At 40.1% G+C, this 12,349-nt stretch overlaps 1 protein-coding gene across 26 annotated transcripts in view; it reads right to left on the bottom strand.

Moving 5' to 3' along the window:
- The window catches only part of RCBTB2 (RCC1 and BTB domain containing protein 2), an 82,295-nt gene that overhangs the window by 59,235 nt on the left and 10,711 nt on the right, over positions 1 to 12,349 (bottom strand). For 20 of the 26 annotated variants that reach the window (XR_006277733.1, XR_006277735.1, XR_006277734.1 and 17 more), the window contains one exon: positions 2,613 to 2,774. Coding sequence is in view for 20 of the 26 variants with exons in the window: in XM_043504524.1 (XP_043360459.1) it covers positions 2,613 to 2,774 (162 nt within the window). In the remaining 6 variants the exon portion in view is untranslated. Of the gene's footprint in view, positions 1 to 2,612; positions 2,775 to 3,803; positions 3,965 to 12,349 lie in introns of those variants that run through there. The other 6 variants (XM_043504528.1, XM_043504531.1, XM_043504529.1 and 3 more) reach the window with 3 other exon arrangements.

Genomic DNA, 12,349 nt, shown 5'->3' with positions numbered 1-12,349 from the left:
AACGGAAGGATTAACAAAAATAAATCTGCAACTAGGGTTTTTGATTTCAAAAGGGCTGACTTTCAAAAATTAAGGAAATTAGTTAGGAAAGTGGATTGGACTGAAGAATTTACGAATCTAAAGGTAGAGGAGGCCTGGGATTACTTTAAATCAAAGCTGCAGAAGCTATTGGAAGCCTGCATCCCAAGAAAGGGGAAAAAATTCATAGGCAGAAGTTGTAGACCAAGCTGGATGAGCAAGCATCTCAGAGAGGTGATTAAGAAAAAGCAGAAAGCATAAAGGAAGTGGAAGATGGGAGGGATCAGCAAGGAAAGCTATCTTATTGAGGTCAGAACATGTAGGGATAAAGTGAGACAGGCTAAAAGTCGAGTAGAGTTGGACCTTGCAAACGGAATTAAAACCAATAGTAAAAAGTTCTATAGCCATATAAATAAGAAGAAAACAAAGAAAGAAGAAGTGGGACCGCTAAACACTGAGGATGGAGGGGTGGTTAAGGATAATCTAGGCATGGCCCAATATCTAAACAAATATTTTGCCTCAGTCTTTAATAAGGCTAAAGAGGATCTTAGGGATAATGGTAGCTTGACAAATGGGAATGAGGATATAGAGGTAGATATTACCATATCTGAGGTAGAAGCGAAACTCAAACAGCTTAATGGGACTAAATCGGGGGGCCCAGATAAACTTCATCCAAGAATATTAAAGGAATTGGCACCTGAAATTGCAAGCCCATTAGCAAGAATTTTTAATGAATCTGTAAACTCAAGAGCTGTACCGTATGATTGGAGAATTGCTAATATAGTTCCTATTTTTAAGAAAGGAAAAAAAAGTGATCCGCGTAACTACAGGCCAGTTAGTTTGACATCTGTAGTATGCAAGGTCTTGGAAAAAATTTTGAAGAAGAAAGTAGTTAAGGACATTGAAGTCAATGGTAAATGGGACAAAACACAACATGGTTTTACAAAAGGTAGATCATGTCAAACCAACCTGATCTCCTTCTTTGAGAAAGTAACAGATTTTTTAGACAAAGGAAACGCAGTGGATCTAATTTACCTAGATTTCAGTAAGGTGTTTGATACCGTGCCACATGGGGAATTAGTCAAATTGGAAAAGATGAGGATTAATATGAACATTGAAAGGTGGATAAGGAATTGGTTAAAGGGGAGACTACAATGGGTCCTACTGAAAGGTGAACTGTCAGGCTGGAGGGAGGTTACCAGTGGAATTCCTCAGGGATCAGTTTTGGGACCAATTTTATTTAATCTTTTTATTACTGACCTCGGCACAAAAAGTGAGAGTGTGCTAATAAAGTTTGCAGATGATACAAAGCTGGGAGGTATTGCCAATTTAGAGAAAGACCGGGATATCATACAGGAGGATCTGGATGACCTTGTAAACTGGAGTAATAGTAACAGGATGAAATTTAATAGTGAGAAGTCTAAGGTTATGCATTTAGGGATTAATAGCAAGAATTTTAGTTATAAACTGGGGATGCATCAATTAGAAGTAACGGAGGAGGAGAAGGACCTTGGAGTATTGGTTGATCATAGGATTACTATGAGCTGCCAATGTGATATGGCTGTGAAAAAAGCTAATGTGGTCTTGGGATGCATCAGGAGAGGTATTTCCAGTAGGGATAAGGAGGTTTTAGTACCTTTATACAAGGCCTTGGTGAGACCTCACCTGGAATACTGTGTGCAGTTCTGGTCTCCCATGTTTAAAAAGGATGAATTCAAACTGGAACAGGTACAGAGAAGGGCTATTAGGATGATCCAAGGAATGGAAAACTTGTCTTATGAAAGGAGACTTAAGGAGCTTGGCTTGTTTAGCCTAACTAAAAGAAGATGATTGCTCTCTATAAATATATCAGAGGATAAATACTGGAGAGGGAGAGGAATTATTTAAGCTCAGTACCAATGTGGACACAAGAACAAATGGATATAAACTGGCAACCAGGAAGTTTAGACTTGAAATTAGACGAAGGTTTCTAACCAGCAGAGGAGTGAAGTTTTGGAATAGCCTTCCAAGGGAAGCAGTGGGAGCAAAAGATCTATCTGCCTTTAAGATTAAACTCAGTAAGTTTATGGAGGAGATGGTATGATGGGATAACGGGATTTTGGTAATTAATTGATCTCTAAATATTCATGGTAAATAGGCTTGATGGCCTGTGATGGGATATTAGATGGGTGGGATCTGAGTTACCCAGGAAAGAATTTTCTGTAGCATCTGGCTGGTGAATCTTGCCCATATGGTCAGGGTTTAGCTGATCGCCATATTTGAGGTCGGGAAGGAATTTTTCTCCAGGGCTGATTGGAAGAGGCCCTGGAGGTTTTTCGCCTTCCTTTGTAGCATGGGCACGGGTCACTTGATGGAGGATTCTTTGCTCCTTGAAGTCTTTAGACCACGATTTGAGGACTTCAATAGCTCAGACATAGGTGAGGTTTTTCGCAGGAGTGGGTGGGTAAGATTTTGTTGCCTGCATTGTGCAGGAGGTCAGACTAGATGATCAGAATGGTCCCTTCTGACCTTAATATCTATGAATCTTGAATTAATAATGAATCAAATATTTACCAAATAATACTGCACTAATATACACTTTCTCTGACAATTACCTCATCATTTTCAGTTGCATACAACACTTCATTACCAGCACTGCCAAATACACAGGCTTGACGAATTAACTTCAGTTCTTCTTGAGAGCAGAGAGCAAAAATTGGCCATTTTCCAACATCCAACATCTTCAGGGCTGATAAGAAAGTAGCATGTATCACCTGCTGAGATTAAAAAGTGATATGAGATATTTAGACAAAAGGAAAATGTTCAACTTTGTACAATGAAAGGGCTAAATCTAAAGAAAAATTAAACAGTAGATAAGAAAGGGTATTATTTTCTTCCCCAACCACAAAACAATGTCTTATTTCAAAAGTAAGTTCTGGACAGATAGTGATTAAAGAAAACAACTCTACACACCATGATAAAGAACAAAAGAAAAAATTAGAGAAAAGCACCAAATAATGTGTAGACATACTGAGACAATCAGTTCTGTCTCTAGTTTTCCAAAATTTATATTTCAGAAATTAAATTCCCTTGCTTCCAAGAAGGAACAAGAAGCTATTTTTATGGACTTAGCTTATGCAGCTTAAGTTCAATGTTCTATTTCTTGGACAATGACAAACATAATTAATAGTTTTCTCTTTCAATATGTTATGCATAGTTGAACTATATTACCTATGACTAATTTAGGCCCTTATTCCATAAACATTTAGATTCTGATCCAAAGCCCACTGAAGTCAATGGAAAAACATTCATTGATTTCAATGGGCTTTGGTGCCTAAGTCTTTTACTTCAGTGGGACTACACCTGGTAGTAGAAGTTTGCAGGATCTAGCTGTCTTTCCAGTGTCTGTACAGCACTAAGAACAATGTTTGTGTTAGCAGCCACTATTCATTTAGACACTTAAGAATATGTCTAACTAGAGGCATGGCACTAGCCCAACTGTAGTCAATGCAGCTACTCATGATGAAAGCTAAGCACATGCTTAAGTGCCTTGCTAAATGAAGGTCTAAATAATGATCATAAACCCTTAAAAAACTCCATTAAAGTGAGACTATATGCAGTATATGCCACTGATTTGGGGAATTCACCCATGGCTTGTAGCCCCTTTGTGCCAGCTCAACAAGTGCATAGGAGCCATAAAGGGTTTCCCCTGCCCCTCTCCATGGGAATACCCATGCACAATAGGCTCTGTGCAGGAGCCAGAGAACCAATTTTACAACTCCCACACACATAGGAGACTGTACCACCTGCTGAGGCTCTGTGGGTATTCTGCGTGGATGGGGGAGTGACTGTGGTGATCCTACACCTTGGCAATTCTATACCAGTGCAATGGCCCCTACAGGCTACTGCAACAAGGACAGAAGTTAGTCTTTTGGGCAGCCCTATCCTGTGATGGAGGATGAACCAGCCCCCAAACAGATCTCTAAATGAAAACCAGGGTGGATAAAAATCAATGATTGTTTAAAAAAAAAAAATTTTTTTTTCTTCAAAAAGCATTTTATCAAAAAAATCTAATCTAAAGATAGTTTTAATTAAGATACGTTTTAGCTCAAAGATATCTCATCATGGAATAGGGATTATAAATTCTAATTCTGTAGTATGAGACAATATATTCATGTTTAAGAAAAGTTTTGTAAATGAATTCCAATACCTCATGGATTAGGGACCCAATCTTATGGGCTTCCCGGGGCTTCTGTATAGATTATTTAGATTAATCTTTCTATCTACCCAATGGGACTCAGTGCTCAGTCTAGAAGATACGATCAGAGATGCTGAGTTTTGCAGTTCTCAAACTGTGGATTTGTGTCTACAGAAATAATACGCTTGTTAACAAAAAAAATTGTTTTTAATAAATAAATAATGTATAGACATGAGAAATAACCGACCTCAACCCTATTGTCCCTCTGCAAATTTGTGTACACAGAGTGAATCTCTTACCTCTCTCTAAAAGTGCAAAGTTTCAAAAAATTCATTGAATAGAAAGAAGACTGTTGGGGGCAGAACAGATCTGGACAAGGAGAAGAAGTCTGGAGATAAATGTGAGAAGAGAGGGACAGGCAGTGGAAACAAAAGTGAAACGGTTTGAGCAGCATATTCCAGAAGTCTTGAGGTCTTTCTGAGTGTAGCCTTCATTAATTTGAGATCTACCATACCATTCTCTCACTAGAAGGGAAAACCTATAATGGCAGCAGGCCATAAAAGAGATCAAGTTTGGGAATAAGAACCATTCAAGAAATATATATTTGCTGATGATGTTTTAAAGGAAAGTCACACCAGTGAACTGGTGGAAGTCACTTAAGCACTTGGATTCAGAGACTGTTGAAGTGATAATCTCACTTTTAACAGCAGTAGCTTCTTCTGCCAGGGTAGAAAGAATATTTTCTTCCTTTGGACTAATTCATTCCAAACTGAGAAATCGTTTGGGACCTGAAAAAGCAGGAAAGCTTTTTTTCTTTTCCAGATTATGAAGAAACAGGAAAATGAAGGTGAAGATGACTAAATTAGCTGCAGAAGCCAATATTTTAAGTTTCTCATGTTAACCTCTCTGACATAGTTGATTTAATTTTTGTTTTTTTTTAAAAATACATTTCATTCAACTATTTTAGTTAACAAAAACAAACCTGATTTTAAAAAACTTGAATGTTTAACTAAATTCAAAAATTCTTATGGTTGTTTTGTTAAAATATTTTATGTTTGATGTTGAAGAAAAAAATCCAGAATACACAACGTTGTTGCTTTAGTTCAATAAAACAATTCACATGTCTGTCTGGTGATGTTCTCCTCCTAATACAGCATGGCAAGAAAATCCTCCAAATATTAATGATTAACCTGTTGAGCTGGAGATAGTTCACCTCCCAATGACTTCATAAATATCTGCTTCAATTAACTTTGGTAAATGAAATAACCAAACAATCATTCATTTTCTGATATAGCTGTAAAACTAATCTGAAAAGTTTTCAAAATAAATCACTTTAAAAATGTATAGTGTGTACCTTCTAAAAATAAAACCTACATCTATCTCTGAGTTGTGAAGAATATGTATTAAGGTTATAACCACCAACAAGAATGCACTTTTATGTAGAAATTTATGATTAAATCGAGTCTTTCTGACTGGTGATTTAAATCAAATCCACCCTGATGAAAGCAAACTATTTATTTATTTCAAATTCTTAGCTATGACATCACTGCAATACTTGTAAAGACCTAGTTTTTCAGTGTAGTCTAATCTGGATGTTAATGTTTTATTGTTTGCCACAAATTATAACTAAGTGATAGCCTAGCCCAACTAAAGTAAATAGCAAAAAAAAAAAAAAGTGAGGATTTCACCCCTGGTTTCTTATTTTTATGTATTAGTTTTTAAAGGACAGAATTTAAATAGATTTGATTTTGAGCCAACAAATAGTCAAACAAAATGTTTTAAAGTAATATGTACTTCATACAAATTAGTCCATCAGAGAGATTAAAATAGCAGTCAGTCCTTTATTAAGGGGAAGTAGGGAAGGGAAAGTATTTAATAATAGGTATTTAAAAAAAACACAATTATTACTAAATATTAATTTTTAAACAAGCATTTCAAACCTATTCATCATATAACTCCCCCATCATATACTTGAAGATATTAAAAACTTTTTAAAAATTCATAATCCCCATTACATTACCAAATCTTCTGATGAAAAAGAAAACCTTCTTTAAAAGTCTACCCAAGAACACCCTTGCACTTGAAAATAAATGTGGATATTTTTCAGGCATCTGAAATAAACAAAGACTTCATTATCTTCCTCCTTTGTGGTTTTAGATGTATCTGTTTCAATACTGCTTCAGATCAAATATATAATCTTTGTGAATTTATTTACCATTTAGACTTCCATATGTAAGTATAAAAATGTCTTCTGAATAAGAATAAAATCCTCCCATTTAGCACAAGCCAATTACCTCATAACAAGTTTGCAAGTTTAAACAAGATAAACAAACAACTCTCCACCAAGACTTCTCTACTGAAATAGTGTCTTCTCTACTGAAATAGTGAAATAGTTATCAGTGACTATTTATCACCAAAGATTGTAGAATTCAAAAAGTTTTAATAAAATTTTGCATCAAATAGAGTACAGCTTGTTTCTCCAAAGTTACACTGATCCTAAAACAAAGACAATAAACTTTGCAATTGTGGGGCCTGATGACATGCGTAACAATCAAGATAACTCTGTTGTACGCATTTGCTCTTAACTGCCAGCTGCAGTGGAAAGCCTTGGAGAGGCAGCCCGGGCTGGGCCCATCAGCCTGGTCACAGTCTGGTCAATGTATCTGCCCCATCAAGGGCAGACTGCAGAGACATTTTAGCCACCAAGCAGTCCTCTACAAAACTACCCAAAATTCATCCCAGAAAGCCTTGGGGAACTGCTCCTGATCTTCATCTGTAGAGGTGTGTATCTTTCTACCCAAAAGATCAAAGCACTCAAAGTCTCCGTCCTTGGGGGAGAACTTGAACCTGTCCTGATGGGCTCTGTCATTCTATGTCGTGATCACCAGGGAATTCAGGGCTGGATGGGAATAGAACCCCTCGAATCTTTGTAGAGGCACAAAACAACACTTCAAGTGCTTGGCCACCGGTGGTACTGAGACCAGTGAATCTCAAAGTGCCCTCACAGGCTCAAGGAGCGCCTCATTAACTGGAAAGCCACTCTCCCCAGGACAAAGGGCTGGAGAAAGTCCACAAGTTTATGGGTATTCTTCTGCAGAAACTCCGCCTGAATTCCAAGGGACAAGGCCACAAGACATAAAAGGTCCGGTTAGGCCTTGAACTCCTCCAGGAGGGAAGGAGAGGATGAACCAGGCAACACTGCATTGTCTAGGGACGAGGCAGAGTCTCTTGATAGGAAAACTCCAACAGCTCTGCAGGAAGGGGAACTGTGGGCATCTGGACTTGCAGCTGATCTGCAACCACCCAATGCCACAGAAGCTGGTGATCTTGTTTTTGATTTGGATGACAAGCAAGTTCTGTGGGAGCAAGGAGCTTCACACTGAGTCCAAGGGGGCCACTGGTATGGGTAAGGCATGGTGGCCAGTAGGCGCCACACCAGGGGCCTCCAACCTAACTTTGGGGGTGCATGCCATCCCTGGTAGCTGTATTGGTCTACTGGTGGCCTTCACACTTCCTCCGGTGAAGTGGAATGGGAGGACGAGGATCCTGACTCTGAAGCAAAGGTGTCCCGGGATCTCGTAGACATAGGAGGAGCAACCCTAGAGGGAACCAACAGGCTGTCCGACTCGTCCGTGGCCCAGAATGAGGTTGGAATTGGCTCTCCCATGGTAGTTGGCACCAATGGTGCCGAAGGCAAGATCAGTCCCAATGCAAACAGTACCAGAGCACCCGCAAGCCTTGACGTTGAGAGCGGTGACAACCTCTGTGGAACCATACCCAGCATCGACTGCATCGGTGCCAAAGGATGGCCCAGTACTAAAGAACCTTGTACTGTCTCTGATACCATGTCCATACCAACCCCTGCAAGAGGTGCTTCCTGGTGCTGTGCAAAAGGGCTCAAGAGTTCAGCTGCATGCTCTAACTGGGGGGCCATTGCGAGCACCAACCTCACAAATTTTGGACCAGCAGTGAGGACAGGACCGAAAAGCAGAGCAAGTTCACCGCAGCCTGTTACTACAACATTACTGACACTGTCGCTACTGGCGTTGTTCCCACTGGCACCAGACTCAACAGACATTCAGAGGCTGGAATCAGAGTCCACAGTACAGGGTGTCTGCCCTCCCTACCTTCTACCTAGGTAGGGTCGAAGACACCCATGCCATCCCATGCACCAGAGATTGTACCAGAAGAATCACCCCGGGAGTTGGAGCACTCACAATCAATCATATGTGACCTCTTCTTTGGTACTGATGGCGGAGAACAACTCCTGCACTTCTTTGGAAAGGCCCGTGCCCCAAAACAGGAAGCAGCAGCACTTTCCAAGCCTGAGGACAATCTGCAGCCTAAGGAAGTCCTCAGTACTAGGTCAGGTCTCATGGCTTGTTCAAGCAGGTGCTGCTTCGGGCAAAGGTCCTGTGTCACCCGAGTCCTCTTTTTGAATGACCTAAAGATCAAACAGCAGCACTCTTTAAACTTGGCTTTGCCAAGACAGAGCAAACACCGCATGTGGGGTTCACTGTTGGGAATCGCTAATTCACACAAAGTGCAATGCTTGCATCCCAGTGAGGGCATCACTGGGGAGAATTATTGTTACCACTATGCTATAGTCTAGAACTTTTACTCTAACACTACTGACTATTACCTAGGCACAATACTAGGCTTAAAAGATAAATTGCAAGATTATGACGCAACAACCACAGAGAGCTCCAACTACAGCCAACAGGCAATGAGAAGGAACTGAGGGGACTCGGGGCAGCGCCACCTCATATAGCCCAGGGAGGGGCAACAGGCACGTGGCACAAGTACTGCCCCCTATGGGTATTGCTAGGCAAAAGTCTCCACCTCTGGCACGCGCACACACCTACTTGGAATACACGTCTGAATCTACTCAAAGAAGAACTGATTAAAAGCCTTATTTATTTTTCAATGCACCTTACCTAAAGACATTCACTGAACAGTAAGTCAAAATAATATTGAATGCATCTATAAATAAACAGTGGCTAAATGCCTTCTTCAGTGCTCTGCATTCCTTGTTTGCTACTGTTTAACATTTGATTATGAACACAAAACCAATGAAATGTTTGTCTAATTAAGTCAGAATAGTAATACTTCAATGTTGATATTTGATTGATGTGCAGTTTTTAAGTTTTCTTTCTTTTTAAAAATATCACAGACTCTTAAAGTGACTGTTTTTCACAATGTCACAGACTGCTCTCCAAGTTGCATTTGCTGATGTGATGTAGCCTGAAGTTCTAAAGGACAGCCATTGTTTATCTCCATCAGCACAAATTTCCTGGCTTTCATGAAAACAGACACTGGTTTCTTAAAGATTTAGAATCTGTGTTTCAGTTCTCTCCTATCTGCCCAGCTGATGGGTCAGAACAAATAACAGTGTGGTTTTCTCTTCAGTAACATCCCTAGTTTAGAGGCACTCAAAGATACCCTTATATAAAATGTAATGAAATATTACAGCATTTCTTTAACATTACTTACAAACTAAAATCATGCATTGTAGGAAACAATGAAAAAAAAATACCACCAAAACTGCCTAATACAAATATTGTTATATTAAAATCCTTGTAAAATATAAAAATAGAGATGCTTTAATACAACTTACTAACACCCATGAATTAAATTAGAAATCTGTCTTAGGAATTAACAGATGTGTTCGACCCAGTACGGGACTGAGATGATATCTGTGGCTCCCTTATTCTCAAAATTGATCTCCTTAACTTCCATATTCCACATCCAATTTTCTCCAAAAAGTCTGAAAGGTTTTATGAACCCCTGGCCTGTCAATCTAATAACTCCATATAAGACAATCCACTCTTTTATCATTATGTGTTTTTATGATAGTGTGTAATGGTCCTTCTCAAGTATTCAGGTAGAAGAGGTTAGTTACCTTGTACAGTAAACTGGAGTTCTTTCAGATGTGAGTCCTTATGGGTCTTCCACTCCAGGTGCACGTGTGTCCCATCCACCTTTGATGGGAGATTTTTGGTACCAGTGCCCATGTATGCATCCTACAAATCTGTGTGTCCCATAGTGGGGATATCCAGGATTGCCCAGATGAACCGGCCTTAGTTTCTTCTCTACCGCAAAGTCCCGCAAAGGAAACTCCAAAGCAGAGGAGAAGTAGGGCAGGTAGCAGAGCATCCATAGGAACACACAACTCAAAGAACTCCAATTCCTGCACAAGATGAGTATTCTCTCCTCCTTCAATTAGTGTTCCTATGGGTGCTCCATTTCAAGTGATTTCAGAGCAGTACTTTCATCAGGATGGGGGAGCTTCAGAGCTGAGTCTAATACTGAAGACAAAACTGCATTGCTCACAGCAGCATCTGATCTAGAAAAATGAACCACCACATAATGTTTGGAAAAGGTATGTATCGAAGTCCAGGTCATAGCCTTGCAAATCTCAAGCACAGGAACATGTTTAAGTAACACCACTGATGTAGACAGATCTCTCACAGAATGAGCTATCACCCTCGGATGAGGTTAAATATGAGGATACATCTTGAGATCCACCTCCAGATACTCTGGGTGGAGAATATGGACCTCTTGGATCTGTTCCCAATCAAAACAAATAGTCTGGGACACTTTCCACATATTAGGGTTTTATCGGGACAAAATCAAACTAATGTCCAAAGTGTTGAAGGCAGCACCTTCCTTAAACTGTTGTGGGTTCGGAAAAATAACTTGGGAGATGGATGACTTGGTGGATGTGACATTCAGAAGTCACTTTAGAATGGAACTTAGGATGTAGTCATAGTCAAACTTTGTCCTTGAAGAATAGTGTAAAAGGAGTACAGGCACTCCTCGGACTTATGACACATTGGTTCCTTAATATCGCGTCTTAAGTCGAAAACGTCGTAACTCGAATTTCCCATGGGAACAATGTCACATCAAGCATTGTAAAGTCAAAACCAACATCATAGAATCAAAATACGATGACCATTTATAAACATCATAAGTGCCGTTCGTCATAACTCAGACGTCATAAAGTCGAGGACTGCCTGTATCTGCCGTTAAAGCCCCCGACTCTTCTAGGGGGGAGAGATGGCCACCAAAACGGTCATTTTCATGGACAGGTGAATAAGGGAACAAGTGGCCATTGGCTCAAAGGGGGTTTCATAAGACAATTAAGTAACAAGTTTAGATCCTATACAGGAGTGGGCTACCTAATCTAAGAAAAAAGGTTTCTCAGTCCCTTGGATGAGCGTACACTGAGAATCCCTCAACTGAGGAACGGAATGCCTTTACAGCCACCAGTGAACCCTAATGGAACTTGTAGATAATGCTGACTTTTATCATTCCAATAGATAGTCAAGGTTGGCAGAGAGGGAAGAATTAATGGGTGAAAATTGTCACCAGTGTTGAAATCTCTTCCATTCTGAAGGTAAGTAATTTGTGTAGACATTTTCCTGTGGTTTAATAACACCTGTGGTACCTCTGCTGAATAGGAAGAGTCTGTTCCTGAGAACCATTGAGCAGCCAAGCCTTGAGATGAAGAACTTCCAGATTGGAATGGAGAGTCTGACCAGAGATCTGAGAGAGCAGGTGGGGAATGGACAGAAGAGTCAACAGTGGAGAGACAGCAAAGCGAATCAGGTAAGGGTACCATACCTCTCTGGGCCATGTTGGAACCACTAATGTGGTCTTGGCTTTATCTTGCTTGATCTTGTTTATCAATTTGAGGATGAAATATGTTGGAGGAAACACATGCAAAAGACCCTTATAGTTCATGACAAAGAAGGCATCTCAAGTGAATGGAGGCTCAACCTCTGCTCAGGTGGAATTGTTTGCACTTCCTGTTGTTGATGGTGACAACGAAACCCACAGAAGCCAGAGGTCAGTAATATGTGACTAAGAATCTGAGAGTCCAACCCCCATTTGTAATCTTGGGAGAAGTGCTTGCTGAGATGGTCATCCATGGTGTTTCGTACACCTGGAAAGTAAGTGGCTGAAATGAGGGTATGATTGGCTATACACCAGTTCCATAGCTTTACTGCTTTGGCACAAAAGAAAAAAGGATCTTCCCCCACTCCCTTGACAGGTGATGGAAAACATGCAGGCTATGTTGTCTGTCATGACCTTCACAGATTTGCCCCGATCAATAGGAGGAAGTGAACACGCATTTCTGACTGCCCGCAG

Source organism: Dermochelys coriacea, chromosome 1 (genome assembly GCF_009764565.3).
Source record: "Dermochelys coriacea isolate rDerCor1 chromosome 1, rDerCor1.pri.v4, whole genome shotgun sequence".
Taxonomy (NCBI): domain Eukaryota; kingdom Metazoa; phylum Chordata; order Testudines; family Dermochelyidae; genus Dermochelys; species Dermochelys coriacea.
Note: the sequence above shows the minus strand (reverse complement) of the source record. Positions and strands in the feature narration are given on the sequence as shown.